Below are 21,041 nucleotides of genomic sequence, written 5' to 3'. Positions count from 1 at the left end.
AGCACCCGAACCCACATCCAGCCCCGTAGACCCAACAATCACCCAGCCGTGTGACATTCAAGCCACCCGATCCCCACTGCCCTGCAAAAACCAAAAAGAAGAAAAAAAAAGACCCAAAATAAAGTAAAATAGTAATAATAGTAGGGGTCTAATTATTATTATTATTAAAAAATGGTGAGGAATTACAAGTAGAGCAAGGATGGATTGCCATCTGCATCAGTAGACAGAGAATCTATATCATTGAGATTGCAGTTGCATTCAAGCATTAAATTACAAAAATGACAAAAATGACAAAAAAAGGAAACTCAAAAAGGTAAAGATATCCAATTTAATAATATAAATATGAATCAGAAAAAAATCCACTCACTCTCAATCAGGACCTACAAATTACTTTTTTTTTTATTTTTATTTAATATTTATTCTCATTTTGTACAAATAATGTTTTTTACATTAGTAAAATATTCTTGTTTAAGAGTAAATGAAATACCCCCTCCCCCCCCATAAATATAGACTTGCTTGAGTGATAAAGTAAAGGGGAGAGAAAAAAATTAAAATAAAAAAAATAATACTAATAATTGTAGGTATGGCCAGGTGGTGCAATGGACAGAGCACCAGCCCTGGAGCCACGAACACCCAAGCTCACATCTGGCCCCGTACACCCAACAATCACCCAGCCATGTGACATGCGAGCTACCCAAACCCCACTCCCTGCAAAAACCATAAAAAAAGAAAAAAAAAGACCCAAAATAAAATAAAATAGTAATAATAGTAGGGGTGGCTGGGTGGTGGACAGAGCATTGGCCCTTGAGCCAGGAGCACCTGGGTCCAAATCCAGCTCAGACACCCAATGATCACCCTGCTATGCAGCCCCAGGCAGGCCACCCAGCCCCATTTGCCCTGCACCTCCCAAAAAAATAATAATAACAAAAAATGTGCTTGAGTCTTTGTTCCAACACCAACAACTCTGTCATGGGTGGATCTCATTCTTTATGATAAGTCCATGGCAAAAGTTACTTCCATGGTTTTCCACCTTTGCCATTGCTCATCGTAACTCCCTCCTTTCATATTTCTCCACTACCATGTACTATATTTTCTCTCTCCTTTCACTCTGACTCTGCTGTAGGGTCGCTGAGTGGCACAGCAGACAGATCCCTGGTCCTGGGGCCAAGAGGCCCTGAGTCCCCATATCACCCCTTAGGCCCAGCATCCACCTGGCCCTATGGTCCCAGATAGGCCATCCAATCCCAGCCCCTTTCAAGAAGTAAAAAAGAAAATGTGTTATATCTGAACACTCTCCCCCCATGGTCCATCCTCTCCTCCACCACTCACATCCCCCCCTTCCCCTTGTCCCCCCTTCTTACTCCAGATGTCTATACCCCATTGAGTATATATATGCTGTTTCCTCTCCTAGCCACCTCTGATGAGAGCGAAGATTCCCTCATTCCCCCTTGCCTTCCCCCCTTCCATATCATTGAAATAACTCACTGTAATAAAGAAAAAACATATTATATGAGATATCTTGGCCTATTCCCCCTCTCCTTTTTCTTTCTCCCATTACATTTCCCTTTTTTTCTATTGACTCCATTTTTACACCATATTTTATCTTTGAATGCAGCTTCTCCTGTGCTTCAACTATAAAAGCTCCCTCTACCTGCTCTGTTAATTAAGAATGTTCATATGAGTATTATCAGTGTCATTTTTCTATACAGGAATATATGCAGTTCATCATTATTAAGTCCCTCATATTTTTCCCTTCTCCTCCAATCTCTATGCTTCGCCCAAGTCCTGTATCTGAAGATCAAACCTTCTGTTCAGCTCTCGACATTCCAAAAGGAACATTTGAAATTCGTCTGGTTCATTGAAAGTCCATCTTCTTCCCTGGAAGAGGACATTCAGCCTTGCTGGGTAGTTGATTCTCAGTTGCATTCTAAGCTCTTTTGCCTTCCAGTATATTGTATTCCAAGCCCTATGAGCTTCCAATGTAGTTGCTGCTAAGTCCTGTGAGATCCTGATTGCTGCTCCATGGTATTTGAATTGTGTCCTTCTGGATGCTTGTAATATTTTCTCTTTGACTTGGGAGTTCTGGAACTTGGCTATAATATTCTTGGGGGTTGGTTTTCTGGGATCTCTTTCTCTCAGAGATCGGTGGATTCTCTCCATTTCTATTTTGCCCTTTACTTCTAGAATATCAGGGCAATTTTTCTGATTCTTGAAAATTCTTTGAAAATGATGTCAAGGCTCTTTTCCTGATCATGACTTTCAGGTATTCCAATAATTTTTAAATTATCTTTCCTAAGTCTGTTTTCCATATCAATTGTTTTTTCAATGAGATATTTCACATTTTCTTCTAATTTTTCATTTTTTTTTTGTTTTGAAGTATTGATTCCTGATTTCTGGTAAATTCATCCATCTCCCTGAATTCTATTCTTTGTCTGAAGGATTTGTTCTCTTCAGAGAGTTTTCTTATTTCTTTTTCCATCTGGCCAATTTTGTTTTTTAAAGCATTCTTCTCCTCAGTAAATTTTTGAACTGTTTTATCCATTTGACCTAAAGCTGGTTTTTAACATGCTATTTTCTTCAGCATTTTTTTGGATCTCCTTGAGTAAGCTGCTGACTTCATTTTCATGTTTTTCCTGCATCTCTCTCATTTCTTTTCTCAGTTTTTCTTCTAACTCCCTCATTTGATTTTCAGTCTTTTTTGAGCTCTGCCATAGCCTGAGCCCAATTTCTGTTTTTCTTGGAGTCTTTAGATGCAGGAGCTTGTGCTTCCTCATCTTCAGACTGAGTGTTTTGATCCTTCTTGGGCTCATTTGCAAAATATTTCCCAATGGTGTTCCTCTTTTTTTCTCTGCTTGCTCATTTTCCCAGCCTGGGCCTGGTTTTGGGGTGCTTCCTGAGCTTTTGGGACACTCCCACAAGGGTCTCAGTGTATGAGGATCTGTCCTCCCTCCTGGTCTGTGAATGACCATATGTGCCCCCCTCTGCCACGGGGCTGAGGTGGGGGGGCCCTGCTGTTCTATGGTGGGGCCTAGACTGCAATCAGGATCTGAATGTGGTCAGAACCCCAGAGTCCTGTTCCAGGGGCAGAGGACAGAGCTCTGCAGTCTCTCTCTTCACTCCCCTCCCTAGGTTCAATGGGCTCATACCCTGGGGGCTCCTGCTTACAGCCTCTCCCTGCTTCTGTTCCTGGAACTTGGCTGTGTTGGCAGTGCTGCTTGCTGTGTGCCCTGAGGGCTGGGCTCCACGAGCTTGCTCTGGCAGTGGTACCCCCTTCCCCCAATTTGTGCCTGATGCTCCCTGGGGGCATAGCTCAGGCAACTCCCCAGCTACTGTGAGCTGTGGTTCCCAGTGCCCTGGGGCTGCCTCCAGGAGGCTGAAGTTCTTTCACTCTGGTGGGCCACCCCTCTGGCGGGCTACCCCTCCAACCCCAGGGAGCAGAGCCTTTCTGCTCTTTTCCAGGTTACCTTGAGTAGGAGAACTGCCACACTGGGTTCTGTCTCTAGAAAATTTAGTTAGAGTCCTTAGCTTATGAGTTTTATGAGAGAATGCCTAAGAGAGGATCCATTCTTGTCCAGGATCTACAAATTATTCCAGTTACTTTTTCTTCCTTAAATTCATTAATAGTTGTTTTCTTCTTTCATGAAGTGAATGGTGGCATGACTTTCACATGATATTTATTATACAGATGTTTTGTTGTGCATGGACATCCTTCTCACTTTCCCTTTTCCAGAACCATTTCACTCCTTGATCTGATTTGATAGTGATGGTCTGAATGCTATGGGAGTCTCTTGGTCTTTGAATAGGGTTTCCTCTCCTGTATCATCAAGATATCCCAATATTCCTACAGTGCCAGGCAAAATGCCAGTATTCTGGTGACAGAATGGTAATACCACAGTACAGCCAAGCCTGTTCAATGGACTAATTATCAAAGCAAGCTTACCCTCACATATCATTGAGGCACCAGGACATTTAACACATCTTTATAGCTGTACTCGACTTCTAGATGCATACACCATCCATCCAATGTGGATTCACATCCCCTTTTTTCCTTCCTCCATTTCTAGCATTAATCACATACATAATGCCCCTTAAAGGTAATCAACATCTCACACCATTTGTCAATGAATGTATGTCTACATGGGTTTCCAATATAACACTAAAAATATATTTTTTTAAATCCCAGAGTTCTATTTTAACAAAGAAATTCTGAACCCTGATTTGGGATCACCCTTTTATTTCTCCTTCAAATTTTGGAGAAGGGGATATTCTTTTACCTCCCCCTTTGCTACCAAATTATTTAGTACAATGATCTATAAAGTATAATCTCAAGGAACAATATTATTGAATAACTGGTTAAATTCCTATAAGCACAACAGCAACATTGTGATAGGATCAACCATGGTGGACTAAGCTCCTCAGCACATTTCAGCGATCAAGGACAATCCTAAAAGATTTTAGATGGAAGCAGGTTGGTGGTGCAGTGGATAGAACCCTGGCATTGGGAGGATCAGAGTTCAAATCCATCTTAGGCACTTAATTACTTACTTAGCAGTGTTACCTTGGGCAAGACACTTAACCCCCTTGTCTTGCAAAAAAAAAAAAAAGACTTGTGATGGAAAATGCTATCCACATTCAGAGAAAAAAACAACTATGGACTTTGAATACAGACCAAAGTATATTTTGTTTACTTTTTAAAACTTCCTTTTGTTTTTTTCTCTTTCATTTTTCCCTTTAGTTCTAAATCTTCTTTCACAACAAGACTAATATGGATTCACAATTAGAAACAATGCTTATGAATGAACAAAGAAAAACAGCAATAGTGCCTTGTGGCTTAGTGTTGGGCTGCTTTCTATCAGTAACTTCCCACCTCATCAAAAATATTTGAGATCCATTCAGTCTGGATCAATGTATACCATGGAAACAAAGTAAAGATTGGCAGATTGCCTTCTGTGGGGGTGGGGGAGGGAAGTGAGATTAGGGGAAAAATTGTAAAACTAAATAAGATATTTTAAAAAAGACTAATATGGAAAATTTTTAAACACAATTATACATGTACAACTTATATCAGAATACTTGCTGCCATGGGGAGGGGGAAAAATATGAAACTCAAAAGTTTACAAAAAGATGAATGTTGAAAACTATATTTGCATGTAATTGGAAAAAAATAACAATAAAAATAAATGAATAAGGGCATGAATGACTTTCTGTCATTCATTTCCCTCACATCCTCTGTGGTTCCATTATCCTGATTCTGAATCCTTGTGAAAGAATGAGGGAACACCTGAGTTAGGGTGGAATCATACTTTATTGTGACTGATTATTGGATGTTAAAAATGTTTCATTAAATATAACTGTGAGTGGAGGGAGGAGTTGGGCAGGGCAGGTAAATAGTATCTCCATCAGTCAATGCTATTATCAGCTGTAACAGTGGCAAGTCTCAGGCCTAGGAGCTAAAGAGTTCTTTTTGGGATGCTCCTCATTGTGGTAGGATTAGGCAATACATCAAAAAATGACATGAACCAATAAAAAGAGGTCTCCAAAGATAATAGTCACAATGGAACATAGAGTTGAATATCATTAACCAAGTGCCACTACAACAAAGGAATACTTTTTGATGGATATTTCAGAATTAAAACACCTGCCACAAACAAATCCAGTTTCTCTCACTCTCACTCCCCATAATCTAGTTGTGACAATCCAGAAGGTAGGTGATATAAGAATGGATTAATCCTGATCAATGATCTTATTTTCCTGCATGGTCTTCTCAATCCAGGAAATGTAATTCTTTACTTTTGTGTAGATTCCAAAAGTACCACATTTGGGTCCCCAGGACACCAGGCCAGCTGCATAGAATTTGGTGCTCTCTTCATTAGGAACTTGTACAGCAAAGGCCCCACCACTGTCCCCTTTACAACTATCACTCCCCTTCTCCCCTCCAGCACAAATCATGTTATTGGAAAAAACAAAGGTGCTGGTGTCTACTTTGGAGTTTTCAGATTTTTGAGACTGACACTTTTCCAGGGGGACCACGGGTAAGATTGCCCCTCTAAGTTCAACAACAGTTATACGTTTGTTTGCTTGGCCCCAACCTGAGATCAATCCCAGGGTCCCAAACTTGAGATCATAGTCTGGTGAACTGACTGGCAGGCATATGGGAGAAACTTTAGGCCCTATTTTCACTGGGTCTTTTAGGCGCACAAGTCCAATGTCATTATCAAAATTCGTCCTTGTGTCTAGGTCACCAATGGCTTTCCATTCTGGATGAATAAAGACTTTATCAGCAATTAGCATCTGAGCCTTTTCCAGTTCTGAATGGCGAACCAAGGTGGTTCCCATATACATAGTAGGGTTGGAGTTCCCCTCTAACACGTGGGCAGCAGTTAACACCCAATATTCATCAATGAGGGCTCCACCAGCTCTTGGATGCTGAAAGAATACTTGCCAGGGGAAACTGCCAATATCTGCACTTTTGCCCCCAAAAATCCTCTGGTGTCCTTCAAATGGCTTACTGGGAACTCCACAAACTAGGGATCAAAGAAAGATAAATTAGCAAAGAACTATTGAAAAGATATTGACCTCAAACCGATGCCTAACCATTCTTGTCCTGTTACCAACCTATAGTGAAGACTCTGCAGACCATTCATTTTATCCATTTCCTCAGGTAGACTGGGTTTCCCATAAAATACTATGAATTACCACTACAGTCAAATGAGTAAAAAGAAAGGAGCTGGTTTCTGCTCAGTCTCGACTGAGCCAAAACTATGACTTAGCCTAGATGATGTGATCAAGAGAGGAACTGGCTTCTCTCTTCCCTATCCACACTCATTGCACTATTTCCTATAAATTGCTCGGAAATACAATCCCTTTACCTTTTTTTTTACTCACTATTTCAGGAACCCCATATGATTTCAGTTGATGACCAACATCTAAGGTCTTCCCTGAATAACTTAGTTGGATTCATCTGTTCTTTATCCCTAGTTCCTTCTGTATAAGAAAGCAATTTAGTCACTAAAGAAAAGGGGTGTCTATTTTGAAATCTGAGAGTAGTAGATGGCTTGATTATCAAGTTAAATTTTTCTTAGAGGAAACAATTTTATGATAGTTATTTCTAGCCACTCCACTCATAAAAAATGTAGTTAGCTAGCTAACGTTTAACACAGATAATAACACTAATAATTTCACCAAACAATAATTAAGATGTTTCATGATTGGGTAAAAGTGAATCTAGAATTGGAAGAATTAAGCTATTAAGAAACACCTTTCTTTTCTTAGGGTCCTTTGTGGATAACATGTTGGTTTGTTGTGCTTAATTATTATAAAAGAAGGAAGCAGTATTGGGAAATTATGTTTTAAAAACCCTTAAATAGGGACAACTAGGTGGTGACCTTGGGCAAGTCACTTAATCCTATTGCCTTAATAAATAAAATTTAAAAATAATAAAAATCCTTAAATAAGGGATGAAAAACTAAGAAAAGAAAAATGAACAAATCAGCTTCATCTACAGAGTCAAGGCAGGTAAATCCCAAAATTGGAAGGGGGAATGAGAAATATTTATTTTGAGAATATAGATGAAATTCTAGTTTGGAGGTCACAAAGGGAGTCTATAGCTGTGGTATAGGATTTCTGCTCTAAAGAAGCTCACGGGCCATGCTATTCTGAAGGTAAAGGGGGGAAATTTAATTGAGATTAGGCTAGAATGCTTAGTATTACTCAGTCTTGAATCTATGTATACTGATTTTACACATGCTGCTAATTACCTGATCCTTTCAAATTATACATGGATTTATACATTTCCTTTTCCCTTGTAAATAAACTCAGAAACTATATTTTTGTGGTTTTGAGTATGTAGAGACAGGATAGAAGGGAAAAAGGGAATGGTATGCTGGAACTGGACATGGGAGGCAGAGAAAAGAGGCTATAAGTGAGGGTTGGAGAAAGCAGATCTCTAATGCTAAAGAAGATCCCAGAGGCATCAGCAAGATGTTCCATCCTTAACAATTTCATCATATGTGTTTACACCTGGATTTTCTGAGGAAAAATTAGTCTGTCCATCTAATTTGATTATGGCTTCCTTGCACCTTACATTTCAATTGCTAGCTCAGAGTCTTTATCCAGAGGTTCTTAGCCCACCATCTGTAAACTTAGATGGAAAAAATACATACACATTTATAAAATCTATTACAAAATAATTATATTCCAAAATATTTTTCTTTGTAATTCTAAGTATTTTATGCATTTAAAAATGCTTTCCCATTTGACTTAATAATAAAATATAAATTTTAGCTTTCCCAGACTGCCCTGACACAAAAAGTTAAGAGCTCCTGTCTAGACTGTCTTACCAAACTTATAATACCAATTCTAATCTTGATTTTGATCTCAACACTGACCCTCACTAGGTGACATTATCTATTTGGATCTGAGAGGGACCAGTGGCATCTAGTCCAACTCCTTGGTACAGGTGAGGAAACTGAGACCAGAGAAATGAGCTGAAAGTCCAGCTCAATGTCACACAATCTACACATTGGGCTAGGATTTGAACCCAAGTCCACGCAAACTCTGTTTCAGCTTCTTCACTTGTACAGCAGCCACCTTGAAGGGTCCTCGAGGGCCTTGACACATGCCTGGCCCTCCTCAAATGCTGGTTCTCTGGCCCACCTCCCTCTGACCACTCCAGTCAGTGCCAGCCCAGTCCCAGTACCTGGCACACACTCGGGCAGCTCTGGACCCAGGTCCTTGCTCATCCAGGTCCCATTGGCAGCACAGTGATACTCCCCTGAAACCAACAAGGCCAGTGGAGACCCTTCATCAGGACCCCTCCTTAGTCCGGCTCCTGACCCCCGGCCCCCAGCTCCAACCCCCGGCCCTTGCTCCCTGGTGCTCTAAAGACCCACAGGCTAGACATTTAGCCCTTCTACAAATTCTGGACAGGAAAGGGGTTGGCTTTTCCCTAACATATGGGACAGTATCCTCACAGCAGGGGGTATAGGGGAGGGGAATATGAAACTGAGGCAGGGAGAAGTTAAATAACTTGGCCTGGGTCATACAACTAGCTGCTATCTGGGGTTTGGTTGGAATATATGTCTTCTTGATCCCCAACCTAATGCCTCAACCATTATAGCCTTGTGCCTCTCCTTTGGCCTTTCAATTCCAATTTAATGTACTCATTTTTACAACTTCTCTCCCAAAGGAAAAACTTACCAGTCCCTTCGATCTTCATGTAATAATATGGCTCATTGCAGGTATATTGAATCACAGCCCCAAACAAGGTATTTTCTGTATCATCTACATTACCATTTTTAATAGGCTCAGGGGAACCACAGTCCACCGCTAGAAAGGAAAGTCAGAACAGAGGTTATCCAGTAGCCACCCTCATCCAACATTTGTTAGAACAAGGACTCTAAGCCTGTATCCCCTAGACTCCACTGCTTTCTAAGATCTTTAAATATCTCTGAGATGAGCCTTCCTTTTTCTCCTGTCTGTGTGGGTATCTTAGCTGGTCTCTTTGTTCTAACCCTCCATTAAAGAATAAAACCTTGCAGAACAAGTAACCATAACCCCATTAGATTTCTCTCTCTCTAATGATGTGCTAATGTGATGATACTGATGTACTAGAAACAGATAACTTGTAAAACTCCTATTACCTTTCTGTGTTTCACCTGGCCTAAGGTCAGTTCTGTCCCAGGGCCCAATAAAGTCTCTCTGTCTACATTCCCAAGACCCAGTCTATCTCCTTCTATATCTGAGGGAAAGCACTTTTATACCCTCAGTCCCATTTTGGAGAATATCCCATTCTGTTACCTACGTTTGCATTTTAGGTTGGAATTACTCCACTGCCCATTACTTTGACAAGTAGAATAGAAGAATGTTGAGCTGACTTTTCCCTAAAGAATAACAAGAACCACCATTAACCAGGAAGGATGTGAGGAAATCAGAGTACCAGAGGGAGTCCCTTCCTGGTGTTCAATAAGGAACCCTCTTCAATTTTAACAAAGAGACACCAAAACAAGTGTGTAGCTTCATGGTTGATTTCTATTTGAAGTAAGTGAATGGAATGCCAAAGGAACAGCAGAAATAGGGGTAACTCAGTCCCCCCAAGGAGGGATTAAATACTGAGAGGAAGCATACTTGGGCTGCCCTGATTGAAAAAGAAATATTTGTCTATGAAATGCCATGGAAGCTAAACTTTTGAAAAGGACTTGATAGTGGTCACCTTGAATGGAAGGAAGGGGATATGGGGCAGGGCCCTGAAGGCAACTTACGTTCACCATTTCAAAACCTTCCAGACAAGTTATCTTCACAGTATCCTTATAGACATATTTGGCTTTTACAGGATCCTGAACAGAGTTGGCTGTGAATTCTTTAGGACATGGCATTGCTTTAGAAGGACAATGGCAGCAACAGAAAAGAAAATTTTAATGAACAAAAAGTTCAGAATCACTTGACTTTAAAATGACATGCTTCTCTGGTCTCTGCTTTATTTAATAAAAACACACTTCTATGGTAATTAAAAAGAGCCATAGTCATTAACTATAAAGTATTTTTTTTTACAATTCATTACATCCAAAGATAGTGTTCTATTATAATTCTCATGTTACAGATTATGCAACAGGCCCATCAAGGTTAAATGGTTTGACAAAGGACACACAGTATATTATTGTCACAGGCAGGACTGGGACCTTGATCTTTTGGCATCATATTGCTTCTCAATATCACCTTATCATCTAATTAGTGATAAGTATCATTAATAGCTAAGTATCAATTTTTGAATCTAATCCATGCAATCTATTTTAGCTAATAAAGCAATCTAATTCAGCAGTTTAATTCTATTCCAAAAACATTTAGGTGCCTGAATTCCTGCCTCAATTTATCTAAAAACTATACATAATTTCAGTTTCTGTGTTCTTCTATAAAATTCTATTACATTCTTCCCATTCATCATCCACTTTCTATTTTTTGTTTTTGCAAGGTGATGTGGTGAAGTGACTTGCCCAAGGTCATATAGATAGGGAATTATTAAGTATCTGAGGCTGGATTTGAACTCAGGGCCTCCTGACTCCACTATGCCAACTAAGCTGCCCCCATCATCCACTTTCTCTCAAGTACCCACTATTCCTCTCTTTTGGTTACCTGTGTCAAAAGGGTAAATGTTTAAGAGAAGCTAGCATCACTTTTTTTTAGGTTTTTGCAAGGCAAATGGAGTTAAGTGACTTGCCCAAGGCCACACAGCTAGGTAATTATTAAGTGTCTGAGACAGAATTTGAACCCAGGTACTCCTGACTCCAGGGCCGATGCTTTATCCACTGCACCACCTAGGCTCCCCCTAGCATCACTCTTTAAGACTCCTCATAAGATAGTTTAGTTTCCCATGATCTCTCCTCTAGAATAGAAACAAAAGGTATGAGCTTACAGGTGGATATCTGTAAGGAGGAGGACTCATGGATGCTGAGGCAATTTTGAGAGAGAAATACTATACTTTTTGGAAGTTGCTCCTCAATCCTTTTTAGGCTCTCTATCCTTTCAACAAATAAATGTAATGATGTGTCTATAAATGTGTCTATATGTCTACATAGCTGTTTCCTCAGGTATCTGGCATAGGAATATTACTCGGATACAAGCTTTTATAGGAACAGCTTCCATGGCTACTCACGATCTCCATGGTAACGAAGTTTCCAGCCCTTTTTTTGCCCTGTTTGATCAGTCTGGAAGATGATATCAAGAACGTTGTCCTTGGCTTCAATTATTTTCTGCCCAGGGAAATTACCACAGTAAGGCCCAAACTCCTGACCTCTGGCTGAGAACTGGAGGGAAAAAATTAATGAGACTAAGCCAGGAGAGAGTCATAAAGGAAAGAAGGAAAAGTGGCAGACAGCAGGCATGAAAAATTAAACATGGTTGTAACAGAATCTATGTTACTCGCCAGAGACTTGGGACGATTCATAATGGAAGTCCCTTGTAGACTTAAGCATATTTGACTGGTTAGGAGAAGACTTTTTGATTGTCTTTGGGCACTTTTTGTACCCCCTGTGATAATAAATATTTGATAAATTGATTGATTAGGGAGCTGAAATCTGAAGATCCTCCAAAAGGAGCAGAGCCTCAGGCTCATTTTTCTCTTGAACTGCTTTCTCTTCAGTTTTTCTCCCTTGCTTTGAGGCCTTTGTTGACTGTCCAGTGAGAGGATTGCTTGGGGAAGAGAGAGGCTTTGGGCCTGCCTCCCTCCTTCCCATCCCAGGTCTAGATGTGGTCCCATGAAATGGGCCTCAATCTTTTGCTTTAACATTTGTACTTTTCTGTTTTAGATGAGGGAATTCGAGACTACAGTTTTATAAGACATCATGAAAGGAAGTCTCTGGGCATCCTGGCCCCCAGCATTGCAGCAAGTCCAGTATCAATGCCTCAGAGAGTCAGATGCCACATTCTAAAGTGATCTTTGGTAGTGGCTGAGATGATTGATCATGCAGATGACTTGGCAGTGGATGACATGATTGATCATGCAGCTGTGTCTCATCTGGATGAGAACACAGTAGGAATGAGGAATATTATGTAGAACCCAAGGTATGACACCAAGGTGGTATGGAAGAGAGTATGTTCCTGTGGTATTGGGGGAGTATACTCATTTTTACTTTTGTCTTTAAATGAATAACCCCTTCAAAAAGCTAATTGGCATTGAGTGATTAGATTAAACCAAGGCTATAGTCACGGCCCTTAAGAATTGGGAGAAGATATAACTGGTGAGGGACTGAGTCAATGACAGTAAAGAAGGAGTCCCCCAAATCCCTACAGCAGAACTTCCAAAGTCCTGAGGAGGACATGGAGTTAGCCTGGCTGGCCTCTCAAGCTGATAATTTACTTGCTACAATCTAAAAGAAGAAATGAATGAAAGAAAAAGAAGCAAGAAAACAAAAAACCAAAGGAAGGAAAGATCTGCTTTCAAGGGACTCTGAAGAAGAACATGTCCTTCATTCTCAAAGAAGATCAGGATATCAGGGAGGTGATGCTGTGACAAGCACATGAATTGGATTTGAGTGAAGGGGGATGATGTGCTAAGGCACCAGCCTCACTTTCTCCTCTAGAACCATCTGGGTTCAGTGGCCAGATATGAATCAGGATGACTGGAGATGGCCCTGGATGTAGAGCAATCAGGTCATACAACTAAGTGGCAAGTGTCTGTGGCTGAATTTGAATTCCTAGCCTTGACTTCAAGGCCAGTGCTCTATCTACTGCATCATCTTGCTGTCCTTTCAAGGAGGAAACTTTTGCATGGAAAGGAAACAAAAATAATTATCCACCACGCACGAGCAGGCTGTCCGGACAGTCTCCTTCTATATCACCTGCTTCCACATCAAAATCTTCTCTCTTAATAGTCACCACCACTTGGAAACCTTTCTCCAAAAAGATCCGGTAATCACAGAGGGAGTTCTCAGGGTATAAGCCGGGATAGTTAGGGCTAGTAATCTCCCCAGTTTGATCAGTAAACATATTTCCACTGCAATTCACTTCAAAAGAGAGAAGGAAGAAAGGAGAAAATCAGCAGAATGAATGAAAATCTTGTTATCTTCTATTAATCTTACTCTTTTCAGTAGATAACTTTCATTCAGAACAAATACATGCCTCTAATTAAGATCTATATTCATTAATTTCTTGATGGCACGTCATTAATTAGAGTCACAATTCTTATTAAAGATGCCAGACCATAATAAAGTCCCTACTAACCTGCATATGATAAGGGTAGAATCTTTTGAGGGCCTGAAACAGTCCATGTTTGAATGTTCTCCCTTATCTAATAGTCTAACCTTCTTCCTTTGTCTTGTTTACCCAAGGATGTTTCTTCCCTACAATTGATTAGAAATTAGTATATAGAGTCTAATATGCATTCTAGAACATATATTCTTAGAAGTTATAATTTATATTTATCAAAAGCTAAGTTTAATATGGGTTAAGTAGATGGTGCAAACAAACTTCCTCATTCATGTTTCAGGTAATCCTGCATCCCAGGTGACTATCACTGCTGAATGAATGGATGAATGGATGAATGGATGAATGGATGGATGGATGGATGGATGGATGGATGGATGGATGGATGAATGACTCACCACCACAATTCTTCATGTCATCATGGAGGAAGTACTCTGGAGGGCAGGAGCAGAAGTAACCCCCTATGAAGTTGTTGCAGAAATGACTACAAGGGGCATCTTCAAAATCTGTGCACTCATTTATATCTGAAAGTACCAGAGAGAGGATGGAAGTTGGGAAAAGAGATCTATATAAAAGATTTTTTTTTATCTAGTTTACATCAAACTAGAAAAAAAAAGCATTATATTATTATGTAATTTTACTATCTCATACTTTATTTTTCTTCCTTAAGGATATGACTTCTCTGTCATCATATTCAACTGAGATCAATGTATAGCATGGAACCAATGCAAACACTAACAGAATGCCTTCTGTGGGGGTGGGAGAGGGAAGCAAGAATGGGGGGAAAATTGTAAAACTCAAAATAAATAAAATCTTTCTTTTGTTTTGTTTGTTTTTTTGCAAGGCAATGGGGTTAAGTGGCTTGCCCAAGGCCACTTATATAATTACGCAGCTAGGTAATTATTAAGTGTCAGAGGCCCGATTTGAACTCAGGTACTCCTAACTCTAGGGCTGGTGCTCTATCCATTGTGCCACCTAGATGCCCATAAAATCTTTCTTAAAAAAAAAAAAGAGGTTTAACTGAAACCCACAAGATTTGGGTTAGTATTTAACCTGCATAGCAGGAAAGAGATATGACTTTTAATGCTCTTTGATGCTAACATGGGTTCTTTGGTCTACATACTACTGGCCCTATTTTAATACACACTACCAAGTTTCCCAGTACTAAGAACTAACATAGCAGAAAGATGAATAAGTTTACAATATTTGAAGCTTTGATCTCAAATATTTCTCAGGAAGAAGCATCTAACACTGAAGATGATACCCTTAATATCTCACACAGTATTAAAGTCTATAGTAGTAAAGTATAATTAGCAAATTAATTAGTCTGATAAAATAATAATTTATTTGATTTAATGAAAAAATTTAAATGTCTCAGTGGCAAGTACCTTATGTGAAAATATATTAGAATTTTACAAGTGTATTTTAATGTTAAACTTGTCTCACAGCAGAAACCCAAGCTAAGTCAAGACTTTTGCATCTTGGCGTAATGGAGGGAGAACTTTTTTCTTTATAAAAATTATCAGTAGAACCCTGATTCATGAACTTGTTATTATCTCATTCCTATTTCACACACTAAAAGTGGAACATTATAATAAGACACTAATGAAGAAATACCATACCCACGGCAACATAGTAAGCAGCAAATCCTGTAAAACGCTCTTCATTTGAGAAGTCTGACTCAAAGATTATTTGGAGGTTGTTATATGGGATATTGTACTCCTTCACTATTGGAGAACTGGGGTTCTTGCTAATCTTCTGCCCACAGAGAATCCCTTCTACAAGGCCTCCTGATATGACCTATGAAGAGAATTTGAAAGAGGTATAGAACTAGGGAACCAAAGAACAGAAAATGTTCTGAGTTATAAGGACTTGAAAAAAAAGGAATGAAGGAAGAAGAACCAGATTTCCTTTCCCAGAAGGAAAGGAAATTTTACAATCCCTCCCTCCACTTCCCTCCTCCAAGTCCTTAGTTCTTCTGTACCTATACAATACCTTCACTGAATCATACTCGCAGTCAGCTGACAATTCTAAGTCCAAATGAGTGAAGTAGAGATGGATGCCATACCCATCAGGAACTGTGATCTTCCAAGTCTTCTTTGCATTATTGGGATATGCCTGAGGGTAGTTAGGGGACAAAATTTCCCCATACATGGAGGTCTCCTCAGCCCTTGCCAGGACTGTAAACAAGATACCTAGAACAATACACCTAGAAAAAGACACAGAAGGGTGACCTAGATGCCCAGGGGTTGGCACTGTGAATTTTATCTTGAGAATAACATGGAAGCAAGTAATGTCAAAGGGAACAGGAAAAAAATAAGGAAAGCCAGTCCTGTGTTGGAAAGGAGAAAATGTCAGAGGAAAATAGATAAAGGTCCCTTAGATGTCAAATATCTAAGCATTTCTATTAACTTGTAGCAAGATCAGGCTCTCTCAAGGGGATGAAAAGAGTGAAATTCAAACCTATATTAAGGAAGGCACTGAAAATATAAGTACAAAAGCAAAATAGTCTCTGCCCTTCAAGACCTTACACTTTACTGGAAAAAAATATAGCATCTATCAGGTAATGTAAAATAGGTAGGTTGAACTAGGTGGCCTCTGTACTCTCTTAAAACTGTATATTTATAATCTTGTGAACCCATGATCCTAGTAGAAACAAAGCCAACTGAGAGGGAAAGCTGTTATGATTAGGAAGGATATAGAACTATCAGGATGCAATACATATTTTTAATACTACATTTGATCCTAGCCAAAAGGCCAAGAAGTGATGCAATACATATTTTTGAAGGCTAAAGTCACCTGAAGTTCATGTGGCATAATAAATAGAGGGACAGCCTAGATATGAAATGAGATCAAGTCCTGCTTCTGATATATGCAGACTGTATGACTCTGGACAAGTCATCTGACCACTCAGGGTCCCCAGGAAATTCTCTAAGATTATAAATTTTTTTGTCTTTTTTTTTAATGGAAGCAACTGGGGTTAAGTAATTTGTCTAGCTAGCAAATGTCTGAATCAGGATTTGAACTCTGGTCCTCCTGCCTCCAGGGTCAGTGCTCTATCCACTGTGCCACCTAGTTGTCCCTTTAAGATTATAAATTTTATAACAGACACCACTTAGCATCAGGAGAGTATCCTCACTAGGAAAACCTTAAATCAATTAACACAGATCCATACCCCTCTTCCAAAACTAAAATGTCACCTCTGACCCCAAATCAAATGTAATTATCAAGCACTGTACAGTAAGTACCATATTTTCCAATGTATAAGATATATCCTTTTTTTGAAAAATTTGGGGTCTAAAAACTGGGAGCATCTTATATAGTGGTTGTAGATTTTTTACTTGCATTTCCTGCTTTTTCACTTGTTGCTTTTGCACTCATTGTTTCACATTTGTTACTGATATAATAGATTATGGTTTCCTATGTTCTGCCCAGAAATAGCTCAGAAAAGATTTTCTTCCAGTGCCAAATTCAAGTTCAAAGTGATCCAGTTTGCAAAAGTGAATGGAAATTATGCTGCTGAAACTCAGTTTAGTCCTCCTCCAATTGAGTAAACAATCCAAAACTGACTATGGAAAAAATAAACCCTCCTGAAAACTCCAGGACAGAAGAAAACCATGAGAACCAAGGCAGCCAAATGGTCTGTTGTAGAGAGAGGATTGAAGAGATGGATTTCCTGTGTTCACAAAGATGGTTCAGCAGGAAGCAAAAAGAATTGTGATGAAAAAGAAGTGACTGATTTCCAAGGAAGACACAATTGGTGCTTCAGGTTCATGAAAGGGAATGGACTAAGCATGTGTCCAGACTAGCCCAGGGAGTGCTTGTGGTCAACCCCAGACCAGAGCACAGGCAGGAGAGCAGTCAAAACTTCTCCTAAGACAGTGATTCATCATCAAACATAGCTGAAGACGAGCTCATGGATGGAGTTTTGAAAGCAATGAGAAGTTGTGTGAATTTTATGATAAATAAAACTTGAATTCAATAACTTCCTGTAAAACTTTTTTTCAAAATTTGGGCCCCAAAATTAAGGTGTGTCTTATATATGGGGAAATAAGATATCGGTTAGTCATTTTTCAGCCTTATCTGATGCCCTGTAACCCCATTTGGGGTTTTCTTGACAAAGATACTAGTTTGTCATTTCCTTCTCCAGAATATTTTACAGGTGAGAAAACTGAGGCAAACAAGGTGATATGATTTGCCCAGGGCCACAGTTAGTAAAGGGTCTGAGGCTGGCTTTAAAGTCACAAAGAAGAAAGAGACTTCCTGCCTATAGACCCAGCATTCTATCATTGTACTACCTAGCAGCCCCATAGCAAATGCTAGGGATACAAATACAAAAACTCCCACCCTAAAGGAACTTCCATTCTGATTGGGAAGCCTACATAGGTAGAGTAATGACTGGCAGAAAAGGGAGTTACAAAGGATTGTAAATGGGCTTCTATCTACAACAGGGCTAATCACTAACACAGCCTTTTCAAGTCATAGAATCATAGCCTGAGAACTGGAAAGGAAACTTAAAGGTGCTTCACATTTTATAGATGAGGAAACTGAGGTTGAGAGGATAATTAGCTTGCCCAAAGTCATAGAAGTAGTCATGATAAACAAGGGATTTGAACCTGTCAACTTTCTCCAAATTCAGGATTTTTCTTTACCACAGTTATAATAGAATCTGTAAAATATAAACTCCTTGAAAGTAGAAAATAGATATTCCTATAGCCAGAAGCTAATAAACTGGCAAAAACATGCATATTGAACTGAACTTTTAGAGAAATCCTGGGAATGTCTGTAGGATCCAGGGAGGGAGAAGAATTGGAGAAACTGAAGAGATGAGGGCAGGTGAAGAGAGAAGGGAGAAAAGAGAAAGACAGAAAAGATGTGAAGAGAGAAGGGGAGAGAAGATACTGAGAGGAAAGGAAGGATAAAAAGTGAAAGAGGGAGAAAGAGAAACAGAGCATGAGAGAGAATGATCAATGGAAGCTTCTAGAGGGGACAAGAAGGATGCAAGTAGTGGAAAACACCTCTAGGACTTCTTGACCACTCACCATATGCCTGTTGATTTGATAGGTCCTGAGAAGCTGGTCATCTCTCAGCTCTGGCTTTCTCCACCTCTGGACTTTGGAGTTCAGAGAAGAGATAGGTTTCACTGTATTTGTCTGAGCAAACCTGCTAATTTAGGAGTGAAATTCACCTGGAATTCAATGACACTTCCATACATTCAGATTCTACCAAACAGTACTACCTATAACTTTCTGAACTTTATCCTTCTATCATCTTCTGTTTCTCCCTTCTCCCAGCTTGACCGCTAAGACTGAGAAAGCTTTCTTCTAAGCAATGAATTCAGTTTTTCTCCCTGTTCTTCAGTTTTTCTATTACTCTGACTCTTTTTATGACTTTCCTCATTCATTAAACTCTCACAGCACACATCTTAAAAAAAAAGTTCCTTTTTCACAAGGTACCTGGGGCATACTCTCCCTGGACTTTTGATTCCTTGATTCCCTTTCTCACATTAGACATTAGATCATCTCTCCACTATATTTAATTACTGAATTCTAATTTCACTATTGATTCCTTTAGAATGCTAATAAAAGTACATCTTAAAATTTACCCCAGCTTTCTCTGCTAATCTGTTGGTGAAAGGCAGTCAAAAAACCTTTTCCCTCATATCTTGGATTGAAATAAAGCTAAAAAGGTAGATAGGGAAGGCAAATGGTAAAGTAACCAAAAGAAATTATGGAAGAAGGAATGAGAACAGGACTCTCATTTCTTGTTTTAATTTTTTAGTCTTTGCCTTCTGTCTTAAAGTAAGTCTTCCCATAGTTTAATCAAAATGCATATCATCCTGGTTAACAAAGGTCACTGTGAGCTGGAATAGGAAGGAATAGTGGGGTTGACCCCAAGGTTGAGAGGGAAGAGGAAGCTCCTCTCCCTCTTCTTTGTCTAAAGATTAAACCATCATAATTAGAAGTATTCTCCATATTGGAGTTTGTATCACTTGTTTTTAAGGTTTTTTACCTTCTGGAGCTGATGGGGAGGAGTGGATCAGTTTCCCTTACTTCTGCAGGTAGGCATCCTGAGAAGCACGTGCAGACAAGTACAGAGGGCAACCAGAGAGCCTAGTTCCTCCTTTGCTTCTCTCAGCCAGTCTCTGTGTCCTTCCGTGTCCTGTTTCTACCATTACCCCTCAATGTGTCTGCTTCTCAAATTCCCTAAACTAGATGAGGAGGGGCTAGGAGACCATGAAGCAGGAAAAAAAGGATTCAGTCTTGATCTTAGAGCTCCCTCTGCTTTTGGAATAGGCACTGCCCACTTCATCCTTGGCCTGAGTTTCTTTATGGAGGTCTTATGTGTTGGACAAAGATTAAAAAAAAAACAAAAATGGGGAATTTTGTTATTATGCAATCCTCTCTTCCTAGCCAAAGGGGGTGTAACAAAATGAATCTGCATGTGGTTTTGGGGAAATCAGGTGGTTTGTGGGAAAAGGAGGGGAATAGGAGTCAAACCCAACCCATAATAGTTTTCTCTCCCATGGACCAATTCAGTTAGCTACTAAAAGAAAGGGGTTTTTAATCCAAAACCTTGCTCAAAATTTCTTTTTATTTTAGTTAAAATTGCTGGATATCAGGATGAACACAAACCTCATTCTGATGCTTGTGATTGATTAGAGACTTCAAGTCAAGAGAAAGGAAAAAAAGGAACCCATGATTGTGTTTTCCAGCGGGGCTTCCTCCCCATCAGAGCTGTCTACACATGCCAGAAATTAGAGCTTTTCCCTCATTTTACCTGAATTCATTCTTTTCTTTAGAATGAGTGCACACTGGATTCTCTCTTTACCTCCAGATTTGAATGGCATCCATATGTCTGCCATATTTTAGAAAGAATCCAGGCCAAGACTTCTAGTATGAAAGAAGGAAGGGAAAGGAATAAGTACTTATAAGTCTTCTACTATCCACCAGGCCCTTTGCTAAGTACTTTATAAATATCTCATTCAATTCTTACAACTACCCTGTAAAATAGGTGGTGCTATTATCCCCATTTTATCAGTTGATGAAACTTAGGCAAATAGAAGTTAAGTGACTTGCCCAAGGTCATACTAGTATGTGGTTGAGGTTGGAGTTAGCCTCAGGTCTTCCTGACTACAGACCCAGCACTCTATTCACTTAGCCACTAACTACCTCATGAAACTTGATACCATTTTAAATGCTTATGTAAATTATAATGATCATGATTAACCTTGGCTGTTATTAATCATATCAATGAGAAATGTCATCTATGGCCCAGTGGTTCTCCTCCTGGAAAGGTAGTCTTTAATCTAAGACTTGAGATTAGGCAATCTGACCCTATAGGAA

General features: G+C 39.5%; 1 protein-coding gene across 4 annotated transcripts; it reads right to left on the bottom strand.

The window, feature by feature from the left end:
• Window positions 1-5,286: 5,286 nt before the first annotated feature.
• Window positions 5,287-19,992, bottom strand: C1S (complement C1s). Of its 4 annotated transcripts, none has more exons than XM_074194526.1 (12): window positions 19,708-19,992; window positions 18,738-18,883; window positions 15,691-15,904; window positions 15,318-15,495; window positions 14,094-14,219; window positions 13,297-13,496; window positions 11,648-11,798; window positions 10,260-10,375; window positions 9,803-9,881; window positions 9,199-9,327; window positions 8,699-8,773; window positions 5,287-6,524 (listed from the first exon to the last, which is right to left on the bottom strand). In XM_074194526.1, the coding sequence occupies exons 2-12, from the start codon at window positions 18,776-18,778 to the stop codon at window positions 5,725-5,727; spliced, it is 2,109 nt and encodes a 702-aa protein (XP_074050627.1). In that variant the 5' UTR covers window positions 18,779-18,883; window positions 19,708-19,992; the 3' UTR covers window positions 5,287-5,724. The 4 variants fall into 4 exon arrangements, with proteins under 4 accessions (XP_074050627.1, XP_074050624.1, XP_074050626.1 ...); XM_074194523.1 differs by having other exon boundaries at window positions 18,738-18,861; XM_074194525.1 differs by having other exon boundaries at window positions 18,738-18,858.
• Between the last annotated feature and the right edge of the window lie 1,049 nt (window positions 19,993-21,041).

Source organism: Macrotis lagotis, chromosome 7, assembly GCF_037893015.1.
Source record: "Macrotis lagotis isolate mMagLag1 chromosome 7, bilby.v1.9.chrom.fasta, whole genome shotgun sequence".
Classification (NCBI taxonomy): domain Eukaryota; kingdom Metazoa; phylum Chordata; class Mammalia; order Peramelemorphia; family Peramelidae; genus Macrotis; species Macrotis lagotis.
Note: the sequence above shows the minus strand (reverse complement) of the source record. Positions and strands in the feature narration are given on the sequence as shown.

Excerpts from the sequence above, each read along its gene's own strand:
- C1S (XM_074194526.1), bottom strand. The coding sequence starts at position 18,778 with ATGACCAGCTTCTCAGGACCTATCAAATCAACAGGCATATG. Across the intron at positions 15,496-15,690 it reads GCGAGTATGATTCAGTGAAG|GTCATATCAGGAGGCCTTGT; the intron begins GTATTGTATAGG and ends TTCTCTTCATAG. Across the intron at positions 10,376-11,647 it reads ACTTCGTTACCATGGAGATC|CAATGCCATGTCCTAAAGAA; the intron begins GTGAGTAGCCAT and ends GTCCTTCTAAAG.